The 20442-nt window shown below is 49.8% G+C and overlaps 2 protein-coding genes across 4 annotated transcripts in view; both read left to right on the forward strand.

Annotated features, from left to right (window-relative positions):
- The window catches only part of LOC149278109 (uncharacterized), a 705984-nt gene that overhangs the window by 144855 nt on the left and 540687 nt on the right, over positions 1-20442 (forward strand). The gene's annotated exons all lie outside the window — the stretch shown is intronic.
- Positions 1538-18845, forward strand: LOC149278113 (prefoldin subunit 6-like). Of its 3 annotated transcripts, none has more exons than XM_089502372.1 (5): positions 1538-1647; positions 10029-10127; positions 12204-12274; positions 17520-17644; positions 18576-18845. In XM_089502372.1, exons 2-5 carry the CDS (start codon positions 10064-10066, stop codon positions 18694-18696), a joined length of 381 nt encoding a protein of 126 aa, XP_089358498.1. In that variant the 5' UTR covers positions 1538-1647; positions 10029-10063; the 3' UTR covers positions 18697-18845. The 3 variants fall into 3 exon arrangements, with proteins under 3 accessions (XP_089358498.1, XP_089358500.1, XP_089358499.1); XM_089502374.1 differs by lacking the exon at positions 1538-1647 and adding an exon at positions 1690-1909; XM_089502373.1 differs by lacking the exon at positions 1538-1647 and adding an exon at positions 2131-2184.

Below are 20442 nucleotides of genomic sequence, written 5' to 3' on the forward strand. Positions count from 1 at the left end.
CACACGCTCTCAGCCCCAGAAAACCCTGTCCTAGGGTTGCCTTAGGGTCCCCATATGTCAGATGTTACTTGAAGGCACACAACAACAGACAGCAAAGGTGAACCTATTGTCTGGTTTTCTTGGCAAGATTTATTCCTCTGAGGCTGAGAGAATGTGGCTTGCCCAGGATCCCCAGCAGATGCTTGCAAATCCTGTTCAGGCTCTTGGTGATGATGGGCTGATTATATGGGATAATCCAAGGCAGCAGCAGCAGCATCTGGATGCAGGCCCCAGGAAAAGAGATTCCAGCTGAACATTAGGAGATTCCAGCTGAACCCCCTGGCAGTAAGGGCTGTTCAATGGAGGAATGGACTGACTTAGACCATGGTGAGGTCTCCTTCCCTGGAGGTCTTTAAGCAGAGGCTGGATGGCCATCTGTCAATGGGGATGCTTTGATGGAGAGTTCCTGCATGGCAGAATCGGGCTGGACTGGATCAGGGCCCTTCTTGTCAAGATGTAGACAGACTTCTTGGGCTCTCTCCCAACTCTAGGACTCCATGACCTCTCTCTCTGGCAGAGATGGAGTCCAATGAGTCGCTTGTGTCCGAAGAGGAGGAGCTGGAGCTGCTTGAGTCCAGGAGCACCGCCGGTGCTGGTCCGGTTCTGGCCCACTGGCCTCCTGCAGGCGCTTCTTCTCCAGGCCATCAAGACAAGAAAGCCTTAGCCTGAACCAAAGACAACAAACCAAAAGTAACAAACAGAAAGGCCGAGGGGGAAAGCGTTCACAGAATAAAGCCTAACAATTGGATGTTGCAGTGACAGAGTACTCCCGGCCTTACATCAAGATAAAAACATTGGGATAGATCAGGCTTATAATCATTCCTGTATAAAACTATTCATCATCATCCTCATCATCATCATGATTCTAAACAGTTGTGTGTGGATTCCTCTCTCGAGGGTTTGGGAAACGTTCGTTGTTCTTGGACTACAGCTCCCAGAATCCCCCAGGAAGCAGCCGGCTGTCTTTGCTGTGAGGAATTCTGGGAGATGTAGTAGCAAGAAACTAATAATGTTCGGTGTGCGTTTTTAGAGGAATAAAAGAATCACCCTTTTGATTTGTAAATAATTATAAACGGTTGTGTACAAAACAGGGCTGTCTAGAGTGAGAAAAGGAAGCCCCTGCTTTCAGGGTTTTCTCTCCTGAGGGCTTGTGTCTTGGACTACAGCTCCCAGAATCCCCTGAGGGAGCAGTATGCAGCAGCAGCCCAAGAGAGGAACGAATGTCCTTTTCTCCCTCAGGAACAGCAGCAGCAACCACAAGGCTCCCCTTTAACCCCCTGAAGCCTCTCCTTTTCCCTTCCTCGAAGGGGAGACAACATAGCTCTACTCTTTCCTATCTCTGTGGGCCCTTGGAGGCTCCTCCTCTTCCTCCCTCGCGTGGCTCCAACCATAGAGTCTTCCGAGTCGCTCCTCCTCCTCTCTATGGCAGGAAGGTCCGTGGGGCCGCCATGTTGAGGCCGGGCGGAAATGGGCGCCGTCGGCTTCTTTTGCCCTTTTCTCTCTCTCTCTCTCTCGCTTTCCTCGTGGGTTTCCTTGGAGACGGACTCCTCGAGCGGAAGTGGGGGAGGCGTTTCCGGCGGCCCGAGGCGGTTGAGGAAGAGGCCGAGGGTGAGTGGGGCAGAAGGGGACCGGCCTTGGGGCGGGGATGATGGGCCCCGGTCGGGCCCCCTTCCTCTTGGACTGCAGCCCCCAGAATCCCCCGCGCAGCAGGGCCCGGGGCAGCGAGCGCGGAGCACACGGAGGAGGAGCCTGCAGCTGGAGGGCGCCGCCGCCGCTAAGGGCCACCAGCCCAGCCCCTTCCTTCCTTCCTCCGCCCCGCAGGAAGACAGGGGACCCCGGAGGAGAGAGGGAGCCCAAGGGCCACCCAGAGGCAAGGAAGAGGGGCCGGAGGGGGCTGCTTTGGCCGAGAGTCCCTGCCTGGCAGAAGGAGGAGGAAGGGGCTGGGCTGGATCGGGATTGCCCTGCTTCTGCCGCAAAGGAAGACAGGGAACCCGCACGTTTGAAGGGAAGCCTCTTGGTCCTTGGCAGTCACTCCCTGCAAAGGCGCTGCTTTGCCCCTTTGCTTCAAGGCAGTCCCTGGGGCGGAGGAATGGAGGAGAATGGACAGCCCCTCTGGCCCCACGCAGCAGACCCGGGGAGGCTAAGGCAGGCGCCCGAGGGCCATCCGGTCCGAGCCCTTTCTCCTTCTTCTGCCAGGCAGGAATCCATAGCACCCTGGAGTTGGAAGGGAACCCCCTTCATTCTGCAGGGAGGGGACATTGCTAGAGCCTAGGCATTCCGATGTATCATCATCCCTCCAGTTCAGGGCTGGAAGAAGGTCTCCCCCAGTGAATGCGGACTTAAGGGAGGAGCGCCGGTGCCTGGCTGCCTGGCGAGGCTGGTCTCCTCTGCAGCGGATGAGCAGAGCCTTTGCTCGGTCAAGATCAGAACCAAGAGGAAAAGCCTCCTGGAGAGGACACGCAGCCCTCCATATTGGTGGCTTTGCTATTAGGCCTTTGTGGCTCCTCCAGAGCAGTTCTATGGTCAGTGTCTGTCAGACGTTGGCCACAGAGATGCCCTGGAGGACCTAGAGATCCCTAGAGAGAACACTCTACTAGGCCTTTGTAGCTCCTCCAGAGCAGTTCTATGGTCAGTGTCTGTCGGACGTTGGCCACAGAGTTGCCCTGGAGGACCTAGAGATCCCTAGAGAGAACACTCTACTAGGCCTTTGTGGCTCCTCCAGAGCAGTTCTATGGTCAGTCTCTGTCGGACGTTGGCCACAGAGTTGCCCTGGAGGACCTAGAGATCCCTAGAGAGAACACTCTACTAGGCCTTTGTGGCTCCTCCAGAGCAGTTCTATGGTCAGTGTCTGTCAGACGTTGGCCACAGAGATGCCCTGGAGGACCTAGAGATCCCTAGAGAGAACACTCTACTAGGCCTTTGTAGCTCCTCCAGACCAGTTCTATGGTCAGTCTCTGTCGGACGTTGGCCACAGAGTTGCCCTGGAGGACCTAGAAATCCCTAGAGAGAACACTCTACTAGGCCTTTGTAGCTCCTCCAGAGCAGTTCTATGGTCAGTGTCTGTCGGACGTTGGCCACAGAGTTGCCCTGGAGGACCTAGAGATCCCTAGAGAGAACACTCTACTAGGCCTTTGTAGCTCCTCCAGAGCAGTTCTATGGTCAGTGTCTGTCGGACGTTGGCCACAGAGTTGCCCTGGAGGACCTAGAGATCCCTAGAGAGAACACTCTACTAGGCCTTTGTGGCTCCTCCAGAGCAGTTCTATGGTCAGTGTCTGTCGGACGTTGGCCACAGAGTTGCCCTGGAGGACCTAGAGATCCCTAGAGAGAACACTCTACTAGGCCTTTGTGGCTCCTCCAGAGCAGTTCTATGGTCAGTCTCTGTCGGACGTTGGCCACAGAGTTGCCCTGGAGGACCTAGAGATCCCTAGAGAGAACACTCTACTAGGCCTTTGTGGCTCCTCCAGAGCAGTTCTATGGTCAGTGTCTGTCAGACGTTGGCCACAGAGATGCCCTGGAGGACCTAGAGATCCCTAGAGAGAACACTCTACTAGGCCTTTGTAGCTCCTCCAGACCAGTTCTATGGTCAGTCTCTGTCGGACGTTGGCCACAGAGTTGCCCTGGAGGACCTAGAGATCCCTAGAGAGAACACTCTACTAGGCCTTTGTGGCTCCTCCAGAGCAGTTCTATGGTCAGTGTCTGTCAGACGTTGGCCACAGAGATGCCCTGGAGGACCTAGAGATCCCTAGAGAGAACACTCTACTAGGCCTTTGTAGCTCCTCCAGACCAGTTCTATGGTCAGTGTCTGTCAGACGTTGGCCACAGAGATGCCCTGGAGGACCTAGAGATCCCTAGAGACAACACTCTACTAGGCCTTTGTAGCTCCTCCAGAGCAGTTCTATGGTCAGTGTCTGTCGGACGTTGGCCACAGAGTTGCCCTGGAGGACCTAGAGATCCCTAGAGAGAACACTCTACTAGGCCTTTGTAGCTCCTCCAGAGCAGTTCTATGGTCAGTGTCTGTCGGACGTTGGCCACAGAGTTGCCCTGGAGGACCTAGAGATCCCTAGAGAGAACACTCTACTAGGCCTTTGTGGCTCCTCCAGAGCAGTTCTATGGTCAGTGTCTGTCGGACGTTGGCCACAGAGTTGCCCTGGAGGACCTAGAGATCCCTAGAGAGAACACTCTACTAGGCCTTTGTGGCTCCTCCAGAGCAGTTCTATGGTCAGTGTCTGTCGGACGTTGGCCACAGAGTTGCCCTGGAGGACCTAGAGATCCCTAGAGAGAACACTCTACTAGGCCTTTGTAGCTCCTCCAGAGCAGTTCTATGGTCAGTGTCTGTCGGACGTTGGCCACAGAGTTGCCCTGGAGGACCTAGAGATCCCTAGAGAGAACACTCTACTAGGCCTTTGTGGCTCCTCCAGAGCAGTTCTATGGTCAGTGTCTGTCAGACGTTGGCCACAGAGTTGCCCTGGAGGACCTAGAGATCCCTAGAGAGAACACTCTACTAGGCCTTTGTGGCTCCTCCAGAGCAGTTCTATGGTCAGTCTCTGTCGGACGTTGGCCACAGAGTTGCCCTGGAGGACCTAGAGATCCCTAGAGAGAACACTCTACTAGGCCTTTGTGGCTCCTCCAGAGCAGTTCTATGGCCAGTCTCTGTCGGACGTTGGCCACAGAGTTGCCCTGGAGGACCTAGAGATCCCTAGAGAGAACACTCTACTAGGCCTTTGTGGCTCCTCCAGAGCAGTTCTATGGTCAGTCTCTGTCGGACGTTGGCCACAGAGTTGCCCTGGAGGACCTAGAGATTCCTAGAGAGAACACTCTACTAGGCCTTTGTGGCTCCTCCAGAGCAGTTCTATGGTCAGTGTCTGTCAGACGTTGGCCACAGAGTTGCCCTGGAGGACCTAGAGATTCCTAGAGAGAACACTCTACTAGGCCTTTGTGGCTCCTCCAGAGCAGTTCTATGGTCAGTGTCTGTCAGACGTTGGCCACAGAGTTGCCCTGGAGGACCTAGAGATCCCTAGAGAGAACACTCTACTAGGCCTTTGTGGCTCCTCCAGAGCAGTTCTATGGTCAGTGTCTGTCAGACGTTGGCCACAGAGTTGCCCTGGAGGACCTAGAGATCCCTAGAGAGAACACTCTACTAGGCCTTTGTGGCTCCTCCAGAGCAGTTCTATGGTCAGTGTCTGTCAGACGTTGGCCACAGAGTTGCCCTGGAGGACCCAGAGATTCCTAGAGAGAACACTCTACTAGGCCTTTGTAGCTCCTCCAGAGCAGTTCTATGGTCAGTGTCTGTCAGACGTTGGCCACAGAGTTGCCCTGGAGGACCCAGAGATTCCTAGAGAGAACACTCTACTAGGCCTTTGTGGCTCCTCCAGAGCAGTTCTATGGTCAGTGTCTGTCAGACGTTGGCCACAGAGTTGCCCTGGAGGACCCAGAGATCCCTAGAGAGAACACTCTACTAGGCCTTTGTGGCTCCTCCAGAGCAGTTCTATGGTCAGTGTCTGTCAGACGTTGGCCACAGAGTTGCCCTGGAGGACCCAGAGATTCCTAGAGAGAACACTCTACTAGGCCTTTGTGGCTCCTCCAGAGCAGTTCTATGGTCAGTGTCTGTCAGACGCTGGCCACAGAGTTGCCCTGGAGGACCCAGAGATCCCTAGAGAGAACACTCTACTAGGCCTTTGTGGCTCCTCCAGAGCAGTTCTATGGTCAGTGTCTGTCAGACGTTGGCCACAGAGTTGCCCTGGAGGACCCAGAGATCCCTAGAGAGAACACTCTACTAGGCCTTTGTAGCTCCTCCAGAGCAGTTCTATGGTCAGTGTCTGTCAGACGTTGGCCACAGAGTTGCCCTGGAGGACCCAGAGATCCCTAGAGAGAACACTCTACTAGGCCTTTGTGGCTCCTCCAGAGCAGTTCTATGGTCAGTGTCTGTCAGACGTTGGCCACAGAGATGCCCTGGAGGACCTAGAGATCCCTAGAGAGAACACTCTACTAGGCCTTTGTGGCTCCTCCAGAGCAGTTCTATGGTCAGTGTCTGTCAGACGTTGGCCACAGAGTTGCCCTGGAGGACCCAGAGATCCCTAGAGAGAACACTCTACTAGGCCTTTGTAGCTCCTCCAGAGCAGTTCTATGGTCAGTGTCTGTCAGACGTTGGCCACAGAGTTGCCCTGGAGGACCCAGAGATCCCTAGAGAGAACACTCTACTAGGCCTTTGTGGCTCCTCCAGAGCAGTTCTATGGTCAGTGTCTGTCAGACGTTGGCCACAGAGTTGCCCTGGAGGACCTAGAGATCCCTAGAGAGAACACTCTACTAGGCCTTTGTGGCTCCTCCAGAGCAGTTCTATGGTCAGTGTCTGTCAGACGTTGGCCACAGAGTTGCCCTGGAGGACCTAGAGATCCCTAGAGAGAACACTCTACTAGGCCTTTGTGGCTCCTCCAGAGCAGTTCTATGGTCAGTGTCTGTCGGACATTGGCCGCAGAGTTGCCCTGGAGGACCCAGAGATTCCTAGAGAGAACACTCTACTAGGCCTTTGTAGCTCCTCCAGAGCAGTTCTATGGTCAGTGTCTGTCAGACGTTGGCCACAGAGTTGCCCTGGAGGACCCAGAGATCCCTAGAGAGAACACTCTACTAGGCCTTTGTGGCTCCTCCAGAGCAGTTCTATGGTCAGTGTCTGTCAGACGTTGGCCACAGAGTTGCCCTGGAGGACCTAGAGATCCCTAGAGAGAACACTCTACTAGGCCTTTGTGGCTCCTCCAGAGCAGTTCTATGGTCAGTGTCTGTCGGACGTTGGCCACAGAGTTGCCCTGGAGGACCTAGAGATCCCTAGAGAGAACACTCTACTAGGCCTTTGTGGCTCCTCCAGAGCAGTTCTATGGTCAGTGTCTGTCGGACGTTGGCCACAGAGTTGCCCTGGAGGACCTAGAGATCCCTAGAGAGAACACTCTACTAGGCCTTTGTGGCTCCTCCAGAGCAGTTCTATGGTCAGTGTCTGTCGGCCGTTGGCCACAGAGTTGCCCTGGAGGACCTAGAGATTCCTAGAGAGAACACTCTACTAGGCCTTTGTGGCTCCTCCAGAGCAGTTCTATGGTCAGTGTCTGTCGGCCGTTGGCCACAGAGTTGCCCTGGAGGACCCAGAGATTCCTAGAGAGAACACTCTACTAGGCCTTTGTAGCTCCTCCAGAGCAGTTCTATGGTCAGTGTCTGTCAGACGTTGGCCACAGAGTTGCCCTGGAGGACCTAGAGATCCCTAGAGAGAACACTCTACTAGGCCTTTGTGGCTCCTCCAGAGCAGTTCTATGGTCAGTGTCTGTCGGACGTTGGCCACAGAGTTGCCCTGGAGGACCTAGAGATTCCTAGAGAGAACACTCTACTAGGCCTTTGTGGCTCCTCCAGAGCAGTTCTATGGTCAGTGTCTGTCGGACGTTGGCCACAGAGTTGCCCTGGAGGACCTAGAGATTCCTAGAGACAACACTCTACTAGGCCTTTGTGGCTCCTCCAGAGCAGTTCTATGGTCAGTGTCTGTCAGACGTTGGCCACAGAGTTGCCCTGGAGGACCTAGAGATCCCTAGAGAGAACACTCTACTAGGCCTTTGTGGCTCCTCCAGAGCAGTTCTATGGTCAGTGTCTGTCAGACGTTGGCCACAGAGTTGCCCTGGAGGACCTAGAGATCCCTAGAGACAACACTCTACTAGGCCTTTGTGGCTCCTCCAGAGCAGTTCTATGGTCAGTGTCTGTCAGACGTTGGCCACAGAGTTGCCCTGGAGGACCTAGAGATCCCTAGAGAGAACACTCTACTAGGCCTTTGTGGCTCCTCCAGAGCAGTTCTATGGTCAGTGTCTGTCAGACGTTGGCCACAGAGTTGCCCTGGAGGACCTAGAGATCCCAAGAGAGAACACTCTACTAGGCCTTTGTGGCTCCTCCAGAGCAGTTCTATGGTCAGTGTCTGTCAGACGTTGGCCACAGAGTTGCCCTGGAGGACCTAGAGATCCCTAGAGAGAACACTCTACTAGGCCTTTGTGGCTCCTCCAGAGCAGTTCTATGGTCAGTGTCTGTCAGACGTTGGCCACAGAGTTGCCCTGGAGGACCTAGAGATTCCTAGAGAGAACACTCTACTAGGCCTTTGTGGCTCCTCCAGATCAGTTCTATGGTCAGTGTCTGTCGGACGTTGGCCACAGAGTTGCCCTGGAGGACCTAGAGATCCCTAGAGAGAACACTCTACTAGGCCTTTGTGGCTCCTCCAGAGCAGTTCTATGGTCCGTGTCTGTCGGACGTTGGCCACAGAGTTGCCCTGGAGGACCTAGAGAATCCTAGAGACAACACTCTACTAGGCCTTTGTAGCTCCTCCAGAGCAGTTCTATGGTCAGTGTCTGTCAGACGTTGGCCACAGAGTTGCCCTGGAGGACCTAGAGATCCCTAGAGAGAACACTCTACTAGGCCTTTGTGGCTCCTCCAGAGCAGTTCTATGGTCAGTGTCTGTCGGACGTTGGCCACAGAGTTGCCCTGGAGGACCTAGAGATCCCTAGAGAGAACACTCTACTAGGCCTTTGTAGCTCCTCCAGACCAGTTCTATGGTCAGTGTCTGTCGGACGTTGGCCACAGAGTTGCCCTGGAGGACCTAGAGATCCCTAGAGAGAACACTCTACTAGGCCTTTGTAGCTCCTCCAGAGCAGTTCTATGGTCAGTGTCTGTCGGACGTTGGCCACAGAGTTGCCCTGGAGGACCTAGAGATCCCTAGAGAGAACACTCTACTAGGCCTTTGTAGCTCCTCCAGAGCAGTTCTATGGTCAGTGTCTGTCGGACGTTGGCCACAGAGTTGCCCTGGAAGACCTAGAGATCCCTAGAGAGAACACTCTACTAGGCCTTTGTGGCTCCTCCAGAGCAGTTCTATGGTCAGTGTCTGTCAGACGTTGGCCACAGAGTTGCCCTGGAGGACCTAGAGATCCCTAGAGAGAACACTCTACTAGGCCTTTGTGGCTCCTCCAGAGCAGTTCTATGGCCAGTATCTGTCGGACGTTGGCCACAGAGTTGCCCTGGAGGACCCAGAGATTCCTAGAGAGAACACTCTATTAGGCCTTTGTGGCTCCTCCAGAGCAGTTCTATGGTCAGTGTCTGTCGGACGTTGGCCACAGAGTTGCCCTGGAGGACCCAGAGATTCCTAGAGAGAACACTCTACTAGGCCTTTGTGGCTCCTCCAGAGCAGTTCTATGGTCAGTGTCTGTCAGGCGTTGGCCACAGAGTTGCCCTGGAGGACCTAGAGATTCCTAGAGAGAAGACTCTACTAGGCCTTTGTAGCTCCTCCAGAGCAGTTCTATGGTCAGTGTCTGTCAGACGTTGGCCACAGAGTTGCCCTGGAGGACCCAGAGATTCCTAGAGAGAACACTCTACTAGGCCTTTGTGGCTCCTCCAGAGCAGTTCTATGGTCAGTGTCTGTCGGACGTTGGCCACAGAGTTGCCCTGGAGGACCTAGAGATTCCTAGAGAGAACACTCTACTAGGCCTTTGTAGCTCCTCCAGAGCAGTTCTATGGTCAGTGTCTGTCAGACGTTGGCCATAGAGTTGCCCTGGAGGACCCAGAGATTCCTAGAGAGAAGACTCTACTAGGCCTTTGTAGCTCCTCCAGAGCAGTTCTATGGTCAGTGTCTGTCAGACGTTGGCCATAGAGTTGCCCTGGAGGACCCAGAGATTCCTAGAGAGAAGACTCTACTAGGCCTTTGTAGCTCCTCCAGGGCAACTCTATGGTCAGTGTCTGTCGGACGTTGGCCACAGAGTTGCCCTGGAGGACCCAGAGATTCCTAGAGAGGTGTCCTCTCTGGTAAAAACGTGGTGTTCATGTTGTTTGTGTTTTTCCATATTCATGGGGGTCTTGTGCCCCCAATCCTAGTGCATGTGTTGTTCCTGGCGCAAAGCTTCTGCATGGGGACTTTGGGTCGCACACACACACACCAACAACATTTACGCAAGCAGAGCCTGACCGGCCTCCTTTCCTCCTTCCTCTAGAGCGCTCCTGCGAGAGATTCTGCGCCCGTGAGGGGATGGCAGAGACCCTTCAGAAGAAGCTCCAAGGGGAGCTCGAGAAATACCAGCAGCTGCAGAAAGGTAACCGACCCCTGAGAGGAATACCAGAGGACCCCCTTCTGCCCCGTGGCTTTCCTCTCAGTCCCAGGCTGGCTGCACAGGATCACTCTCCCTTCTCATCCCAAATGACCAGGACCAGAATTTTAGAGTATTTTGCAACTACATAGAATCCTAGAGTTGGAAGAGACCGCAAGAAGGGCCCTGATCCAGTCCAACCCCATTCTGCCATGCAGGAAATCCAAATCAAAGCACCCCAGTGACAGGTGGCCATCCAGCCTCCGTTTGAAGACCTCCAAGGAAGGAGACTCCACCACAATCTCCGAGGAAGGAGTATGTTCCACTATCGAACAGCCCTTACTGTCAGGAAGTTCTTCCTAATGTTGAGGTGGAACCTCTTTTCCTGGAGTTGCATCCATTGTTCTAGTGTCTGGAGCAGCAGAAAAGAAGCTTGCTCCCTCTTCAAAGGGAGCCCTGGTGGCGCAGTGGTTAAATGCTTGTACTGCAGCCATTCACTGAAAACCACAAAGTTGCGAGTTCAAGATCAGCAAAAGGGCCCAAGCTCGATTCAGGCTTGCATCCTTCCGAGGAGGGAGCTAAAATGAGGACCCAGAATGTTGGAGGCAAATTAGCTTCCTTGCTGTTCACCGCTATGATCTTTGGAATAGTGGTATATAAATAAAACAAATTATTAATTATTATAATATGACATCCTTTCAAATATTTAAACAGAGCTATCATATCACCTCTTAACCTTCTCTTCTCCAGGCTAAACATCCCCAGCTCCTTAAGTCGTTCCTCATAGGGCTTCATGGTTTCCAGGCCCTTCACCATTTTAGTTGCCCTCCTTTGGACACATGGCTCCAGTTTCTCCACATCCTTTTTGAATTGTGGTGCCCAGAATTGGACTCAGGATTATTCCAAGTGGGGCCTGACCAGAGCAGAATAGAGTGTCACTATGACTTCCCTTGGTCTAGACACTATACTTTTATTGATGCAGCCTAAATTTGCATTGGCCTTTTTAGCTGCCGCATCTCAATGAGATACACAGCAAGCTAGATTAGGATATAGCCTTTGTGTATATGCAGACTAAAGCCATTAGTAAACTGTTGTTTGAACTCCAAGCTACTTCTGTTGCTTTTGGAGTCGGTCTCAGCTCTTAGGGAAACACAGTTAGACAAGGACACGTTTTCTGCTACTCTGCTGATTCAGAGCTAAACCCTAATAGGTTTGGCTTTGCCGTTTTTTAATATTTCAGTATTTTTGTTTCCTACCCAAAGGCTGAAGCCTTAGAAAACTTAAATTACCCAGCGCCTTGGAGGACTTTGGGCGTTTCTCAGGGATGCTTAGTTATTTATCCTCCTTCATGGCAGAATGCGGTTGGTTCGGATGGCCCTTGGGGGTGCCTTCCAACTCTAGAAATTACAAGGAAAGAATTATAGAATCATAGAGTTGGAAGAGACCCCCCAAGAAGGGCCCTGATCCAGCCCAACCCTCCTTCTGCCATGCAGGAACTCTCCATCAAAGCATCCCCATTGACAGATGGCCATCCAGCCTCTGCTTAAAGACCTCCAAGGAAGGAGACCCCAAGGAAGTGTCTTCCATTATCAAACAGCCCTTACTCTCTGGAAGTCTCTCCTAATGTTGAGCCAGAATATCTTTTCCTGTAGATTAAAAGGGGGGAAACAGCACATGTATTGAAAGGATGTATGGGGCATAAATCGAATAAGAGATAAAAAACAAAATAGAAAAGACAGACGTAGCGATGGAAGTGGAATAAGAAAATTAGAATATAGAGAAAATAGAGAAAAGAACAATGGATAAAGGGGTATGTAATAATTTTTGTATTAAAATGTAAATGGAGATGAAATGACATGGAGATGAATAACGGAAGTTGAAAATAATAAGATACATGATATATGATTATCATTTCTTGAAGAAAACTAGATTAACATGATATTGTGATATATTAAGGTGATATCTGAATTCTAAGGCATTGAAGTATCGGGGACATGAAGGAAAATTGTATTGATGTTATATTGATATGATGCTTGGGAAAGGAGTTGCTGCCTAACAGAAGACATCCCTTTCTTCTTCCAGATATCAGCAAATGCATGAACGCCCGGCAGAAACTGGAGGCCCAGCTGACAGAGAACAACGTTGTGAAAGAGGTGAGTCTTCTCCTCCCTCCCTTCCCCTCCACCTTAGAAGGCAATGTCATTATCACAAAATGTTTACACGGGTTTCAGAGAAACAAGTCATGCCAGACAAATGACCATCTTGTTAGATGAAGGGAATGCTGTGGATATCGTATATCTTGATTTCAGTAAGGCCTTTGACAAAGTTCCCAAAGACATTCTTGTAAACAAGCTTGTAAAATGTGGGCTAGACAAGGCAACTGTTACATGGATTTGTCATTGGTTGACTGACCAAACGCAAAGGGTGTTCCAGCAATGGCTCCTTTTCATCCTGGAGAGAAGTGACCAGTGGGGTGTCCAGTGGGGCTCTGTCCTGGGCCCAGTGTTATTCAACATCTTTATCAGTGACTTGGGTGACAGAATTGGGAGCATACTTATCAAATTTGCAGATGACACCAAATTAGGAGGAATAGCTAATACCCCAGAGGACAGGATCAAGATTCAAAATGACCTGAATAGACTAGAAAGCTGGGCCAAAGCTAACAAAATGAAATTCAACACGGAGAAATGTAAGCTACTTAAATTCAGGATGGAAAAATGAAATGCACAAATATAGGATGGGGGACACCTGGCTTAAGGAGACTTCTATGTGTGAAAGGGATCTAAGAATCCTAGTAGACCACAGGTTGAACATGAGTCAACAGTGTGACGCGGCAGCTAAAAAGGCCAGTGCAATTGTAGGCTGCATCAATAGAGGTATAGTCTCAAGACCAAGGGAAGTCATAGTGCCACTCTCTTCTGCTCTGGTCAGGCCTCTCCTGAAATAATCCTGTGTCCAGTTCTGGGCAACACAACTCAAAAAGGATGTACATCACTTTTTTTAAACAATTTTTATTGATTTTCTAATAACTTTAAAAGCACACATTACACAAAAAAACCAAAACATGACATTCAAAACAGGAATACAAAAGAAAACAAAACAAGATTCTGTGAAAACACTACATTTCCCAAACAACAATACGAAACATAAGACATAAAGAAAACATAACCAGAAACGAAATGACCTTCGTGATTTCTTCATTTCTTCTGTAAGCTAATTATGTTTTTTTCTTCAGAAATTATACCCTTCTCTCTCTCTCTCTCTCTCTCTCTATATATATATATATATATATATATATATATATATGGAAACAGAAAGAAGGCAGGGAATCTTTCTAATTTCCTTTTCCTTTTATTTCTATGGAGGCTGTTTCATTGTAGTTGGAACCTTTAATAAAAATATTTTTTAAAATATATATTATGTAATTTATAAATAATGACCACTTAAACCAAATTTAAGCAAAGTAGCCATAAGACATTCAAAGCCTGGGTAAAATCAGTTGGGCAGCTTTGATTTTAAAAGCCAAGTTTTAATTTGGTGTCAAAATGACCCTAATGATTTTGCAACCACCGCTGCCCTGCTCTGAAGCTGAGAGAGTGGGACTTTACCAGGATTTTGGACCTTATCTTATGCCCAGGAAGAAATCCAAAATGTCCTCCATTTTGAGCATGGCAAAGAAACACATTGATTGCCACCACATTTGATGTTCCCCTTTGAGAAATCCATCTCTTTGAAAGCCTGTCCTCATGGCAAATAGGAAGAGAGGACGGATCCTTCTAAAATCCTTTTTTCCCAGGCAGAAGCAGCGGACGAGACTCGCACCCAGACCTTATAGAATCATAGAATCATAGAGTTGGAAGAGACTGCAAGGGTCATCCAGTCCAACCCATTCTGCCATGCAGGAAATCACAATCAAAGCATCCCTGACAGATGGCCATCCAGCCTCTGCTTGAAGACCTCCAAGGAAGGAGACTCCACTCCGAGGGAGTTTGTTCCACTGTCGAACAGCCCTTACTCTCAGGAAGTTCTTCCTAATGTTGAGGTGGAATCTCTTTTCCTGGAGCTTGCATCCATTGCTCCATTGGGTCCTAGTCTCTGGAGCAGCAGAAAACAAGCTTGCTCCCTCCTCAATATGGCATCCCTTCAAATATTTGAACAGGGCTATCATATCACCTCTTAACCTTCTCTTCTCCAGGCTAAACATCCCCAGCTCCCTGAGTCGTTCCTTGTAGGGCATGGTTTCCAGACCTTTCACCATTTTAGTCGCTCTCCTTTGGACACATGGCTCCAGTTTCTCAATGTCCTTTTTGAATTGTGATGCCCAGAACTGGACACAATATTCCAGGTGGGGCCTGACCAAAGCAGAATACAGTGGCACTATTACTTCTCTTGATCTAGACACTATACTTCTATTGATGCAGCCTAGAATTGCATTGGCCTTTTTAGCTGCCGCATCACACTGTTGACTCATGTTCAACTTATGGTCTACTTGGACTCCCAGATCCCTTTCACATATTGTCTCCTTAAGCCAGGTGTCCCCCATCCTATATCTGTGCTTTTCATTTTTCCGCCCTAAGTGCAGTACCTTACATTTCTCCGTGTTGAGATTCATTTTGTTAGCTTTGGCCCAGCTTTCTAGTCTATTCAGGTCATTTTGAATTTTGATCCTGTCCTCTGGAGTATTAGCTATTCCTCCTAATTTGGTGTCCTCTGCAAATGTGATAAGTATTCTCCCAAGCTCGTCATCCAGGTCATTGATAAAGATGTTGAATAGCCCTGGGCCCAGGACAGAGCCCCACTGGACACTCCTCTGGTCACTTCTCTCCAGACTGAAAAAGAGCCGTGGCTGACCATCCTTTGGCTTTGGCCGGTCAACCAATTACAAATCCATGTAACAGTTGCCTTGTCTAGCCCACATTTTACAAGCTTGTTTGCAAGAATGTCATGGGAAACCTTGTCAAAGGCCTTACTGAAATCAAGATATACTATATCCACAGCATTCCCTTCATCTACCAAGCTGGTAATTTTATCAAAGAAAGAGATTAGATTTGTCTGGCATGACTTGTTTCTCTGAAACCCATGTTGACTTTTTGTGATTATGGCATTGCCTTCTAGATGTTCACAGACTCTCTGTTTAATGATCTGCTCCAGAATCTTTCCTAGAACTGATGTCAGACTAACTGGACGATAATTGTTGGGATCCTCTTTTTTCCCCTTTTTGAAGATGGGGACAACGTTTGCCCTCCTCCAGTCTGCTGGGATCTCTCCTGTTCTCCAGGAGTTTTCAAATATGATTGCCAATGGCTCCAATATTACTTTTGCCAGTTCTTTTAATACCCTTGGATGGAGTTCATCTGGTCCCGGAGACTTAAATTCATTTAGATTAACAAGGTGTTCCTCTACTATCTCTTTACTTATTCTGTCCTCTGCTCCATTATCCTCAGGTTGAGCCCCTTTGCCTTTTCTGAGAAGACTGAGGCAAAGAAGGTGTTGAGTAATTCTGCCTTTTCTCTATCTCCTGTTAGCATTTTGCCATCTTCTCCACGCAGTGAACCTACCGTTTCCTTCTTCTTCCTTTTGCTGCGGACATATCCAAAAAAGCCCTTTTTGTTGTTCTTAACCTCTCTAGCAAGCCTGAGTTCATTCTGCGCTTTAGCTTTTCTGACTTTACCCTACAAATGCCTGCTATTTCTTTGAATTCCTTTTTTGTGATTTCCCCCTTTTTCCATTTCTTATACATCTTCCGTTTCAAACTCATCTCGGTTGAAAGTTCCTTAGTCTTCCATCCTGGTTTCTTGAGACGTCTCCCGTTTTTCTTTCTCACTGGAACTGTTTGAAATTGTGCCTTCAGTATCTCCCTTTTGAGAAAGTCCCATCCGTCCTGAACTCCTTTATCTTTTAGTTTTTCTGACCATGGGATCACCCTCAATACTTCTCTAATCCGCTCTCCTAAAGTCTAGGATGCGTATCTGACTCTGCCTGGCTTCTCCTTTCCACTGTATTACAAACTCCAGGAGCACATGGTCACTTCCACCTAAGGATCCCACCACTTGCACCCCATTAACCAAGTCATCCTTGTTGGTTAGGATCAGATCCAAAATAGCTGACCCCCTTGTTGCCTCTTCCACCTTTTGACTGTGTGGTCATCTGTTCTACAAAGGCATCATCCAATTCCTCAGTCTGACTTGGGGGTCTGTAGTAGACTCCCACCATAACATCCTTGTTGTTTCCCTCCCCTTTAATTTTTATCCAGATGCTCTCCTCCTGGCTTCCATGAGCTTAGGGCAGGCTTGTTTCTCAGTGGGGGAAAAGGACAGCAAACATGTTAGGCAATGGGCTGCTTGAAGGGCATAATGGAAATGTTGGAAATGTATTTCCCCCCTAATTTCAGCCCAGCTGAGAAATGAAAGGAATGATTTAAATGTAGATTCAGTCAATGGTTTGTAGTTTGCTAGTAAACTACAATTGTAAGCACTTGTCTTGCTCACAGTTCTGTAAGTCTATTGCAAGCCAACAAGGCATTTTAACCAAGATTACGTTCATCAGAAAAATACAGCTGAGTACATAGTAAAATAGAGTATATGCAATATAGCTGTCAATAAACTATATGAAGCAACATTATATTTACATTAGTGTTTTAGCTTTTACAATGGCTCCTCCAGATCCGCTGGGTTTGGGGTAAAGGACCCCCATGGCTGTGGAAATAAAAAATCCCCCATTTCTTTTGACCTCAGAAAACACCTCTCTAGGAATCTCTAGCTCCTCCTGGGCAACTCTATGGTCAACATCTGCCAGACGTTGATCATGGAATCACACTGGAAGACCTTCAAATGCCTAGAGGAGTGTTCTGTCTAGGAATTTCTAGGTTCTCCAGCACAACTCTATGGTCAGTTTCTGGCAGAGTTATGCTGGAGGACCTAGAGAGGATATATTAACCAAATCCGTGAATAATGAAGTCTGCGAAAGTCAAAACAGCAAATGTGGAGGGCTGACTGTATTTGGTAATGCCCTACATTTTTTCTTGACTGTCCTACATTTTGGAGTGCCTTGTCCTCAGTCATCTGGTGACCCTGGACCTTCCTAAGGTCACCTAGTGGGTTTCCTTGGCCCAGCAAAGGGGATTTGAATCCTAATCTCCCAGAGCCATAGCCCTGTGCTCCTCCTTCCTTGGAGGTCTTTAAACAGAAGCTGGATGGCCATCAGTCACTGGGCATGCTTTGATCGAGAGTTCCTGCATGGCAGAATGGGATTCTGGTGGATGGTCCTTGGGGTCTCTTCCACTTCTAGGATTCTCTGACCCACTGCACCAGGCAGGGCCCTCAAAGAATGTGCTACACACACACACGCTGGACAGTGCCTTACTTTGCCTTTTCTCACCTCCCAAAATCCCTCCTGTAGGAACTGGACTTCCTGGACTCCTCCAACTCCGTCTACAAGCTGATTGGGCCGGTGCTGGTGAAGCAGGACATGGATGAGGCGAAAGCGACGGTCGGGAAGAGGCTGGAGTACATCACTGGAGAGATGTGAGTGGATCCGGGGAAGGGTTCAGTGCACGGAGCCCCTTGAGGCCACCGCTCTGAGCCTCCCTTGCTGTAGGAAGGGACAGAGGCCGGCTTGGCCTGACTCCAGAGTAGGGTGCCCGCCTTGCCTTCACACTGTTCCCAGTTAAGAGGGACTCTCAAGGCTTCCCTGGGGCAGCTTTCCTCCCTTCAGACTCTCTGGAAAGCAGCAGCTGCTGGTGAGAGGCATCAGGACTGGACAAACCACTGACCAATTCCTGCATGCAGTGTGTCCTAGGTGCCTCCGGCTCAAGAGATGAGTTTCACTGAGGAGAAGATAGAGGCAGGTTCACACACTCACTGGCAGGGAGTGCCAGGTCTGGACCACACTTCAGACCCTAGGCCAGTGGTTCCCAAACTTTGGTCCTCCAGATAGTTTGGACTTCTTGGAGGACCAACATTTGGGAACCACTGATCTAGTGATGACTATAGAGGTGTTCTTTGGGGTTAAAAAAAGTATTTATTTGCAGTGTTTTCCCACTTTGAGGCACGCCTAACCCCAGCGAATGTGGAAGGCTCACTGTGCAGAGGCTTAGACTCATAGAGCTAGAAAGGGTATCCCAGGGTCCAAGCCCTTTTGCCATGCTGCAGGAACCCACAACAAAAGTGCTCCCGAAACAAGATGCCCCTCCAACCTGCCTTTAAAGGCCTCCAAAGAAAGAGAGCCCACATCCTGCTGCGGAACAGCTTTTGCAGCTCTTCCTTATGCTTAAGTGGGATTTTTCTTTCCTTCTTAAAAAAAGCAAGAGGCCTCCTTTACCCGTCAAGGGCTTGTGGAATGGGATTCTGGGCTCCAGCTGGCTCAGAGAATGGAGAAAAGCATGTTCCTGGGACGCAAAGCAAGGATCTTTCTAGCCAAGTGCAGAGTGCCCCTGACTCTGGTGTCTTTCCACAGCAAGCGGTATGAGGCCCAGATGCAGGAGTATGAGAAGAAATCGGACCAGCAGCGGGAGTTGCTGGCGCGGCTGCAGCAGGACTTCCAGAAGGCCCAGGCCAAGGTGGCCGTCAAGGCCTGAAGGGCAGCAGCGCCGAGGTTGCGGTTAAGGCCTGGAAAGAGCCAGCCGGGAAGGACTCTGGCAGCGGGAGGGAAAGGGGGCTCCAGCTTCTGTGTTAGGCCTTTAGGCCTTAGATCCTCTGTTTAAAATAAAACTAGGTTCTGATCTCAGTCTCTCTCTCTCTCTCTCTGCAACAATGGCTGCTTTTTCTTTTGCATCTCCACACAGGTAAGTCAAAGGGGGGAAGTAGTCCCAGAAAGGAGGTTATACCAAAGCCATAAATCCCTAGAAATACAGACAAGTAACTAAAAAAAATAATAGAATCCTAGAGTTGGAAGGGACACCAAAAAGGGCCATCCAGTCCAACCCCCCTTTTGCCATGCAGGAACTCTCATAGTATTCCCATTGACAGATGGCCATCCAGCCTCTGCTTAAAGACCTCCAAAGAAGGAGACTCAAAGGCAGCATCTTCCACTGTCGAAAAGCGCTTACTCTCAGGAAGTTCTTCCTAATGTTGAGGTGGAATCTCTGTTCCTGGAGCTTGCATCCATTGTTCTGGATCCTGTTTCTGGAGCAGCAGAAAACAAGCTTGCTCCCTCCTCAATATGACATCCCTTCAAATATTTAAACAGGACTATCATATCACCTCTTACCCTTCTCTTCTCCAAGCTAAACATCCCCAGCTCCCTAGGTCTCTCCCATAGGACATGGTTTCCAGACCCTTCACCATTCTGGTTTCTCAATGTCCTTTTTAAATTGTGGTACCCAGAACTGGACACAATATTCCAGGTGGGGCCTGACCAAAGCAGAATAGAGCGGCACTATTACTTCCCTTGATCTAGACACTATACTTTTATTGATGCAGCCTAAAATTGCATTGGCCTTTTTAGCTGCTGCGTTGCACTGTTCACTCATGTTCAACTTGTCGTCTACTTGGACTCCCAGATCCCTTTCACACAAATAAGTCTCTCGTTCAGCCAGGTGTCACCCATCCTATATCTGCGCATTTCATTTCTCCGCTGTAAATGCAGTACCTTACATTTCTCTGTGTTGAATTTCATTTTTTTAGCTTTGGCCCAGCTTTCTAGTCTCTTCAGATCATTTTGACTTTTGACCTGCCCTCTGAAGTATTAGCGATTCCTCCTAATTTGGTGTCATCTGCAAATTTGATAAGTATGCCCCCAATTCTGTCATCCAGGTCATTGATAAAGATGTTGAATAGCCCTGGGCCCAGGACAGAGCCCCACTGGACACCCCACTGGTCACCTCTCTCCAGGACGAAGAAGAAGAGCCATGGTTGACCCTGCTTTGGGTTCAGCTGGTCAGCCAATGACAAATCTCCCTAATGGTTGCCTTGTCCAGCCCCTATGGAGGGATGTGGTCCAAGGGCCTTTTGCCTGCATCCCAGGAGCTGGCCTTGTGCCTGAGCCCCTTGTCTCCAGCCTGCTCCCCATCTGTTCTGCTCCATAGGTCTCAGGGGTCCCATTCAGGACTCAAGTAGCTCCTCCTTGCTGGCAGTAGGCCCTGGCATTTCTCTGTAATCGTTCACCCCCTGCATTTGTCCCGGCAGAAGCGGCTGATGTCTTGGCAAGAGGGAGGCCACGCTTGAGACTCCCAGCGGAAGGCAAACTAAAATTGGAGCCCAAAGCACCAAGTGTTAACTGCGCTCCCATTTGCCTGTGGGGGAAAAACAAACTCTGGTGCATCTCTTCTGGTGGATGGCTTTCTCGGAGCCATATCCTGTGCTAGGGAAGCCCTGGCTGCAGT

Source organism: Sceloporus occidentalis, unplaced genomic scaffold, assembly GCF_023333645.1.
Source record: "Sceloporus occidentalis isolate IW3139 unplaced genomic scaffold, rSceOcc1.0.p SCAF_201, whole genome shotgun sequence".
NCBI classification, from domain to species: Eukaryota; Metazoa; Chordata; class Lepidosauria; order Squamata; family Phrynosomatidae; genus Sceloporus; species Sceloporus occidentalis.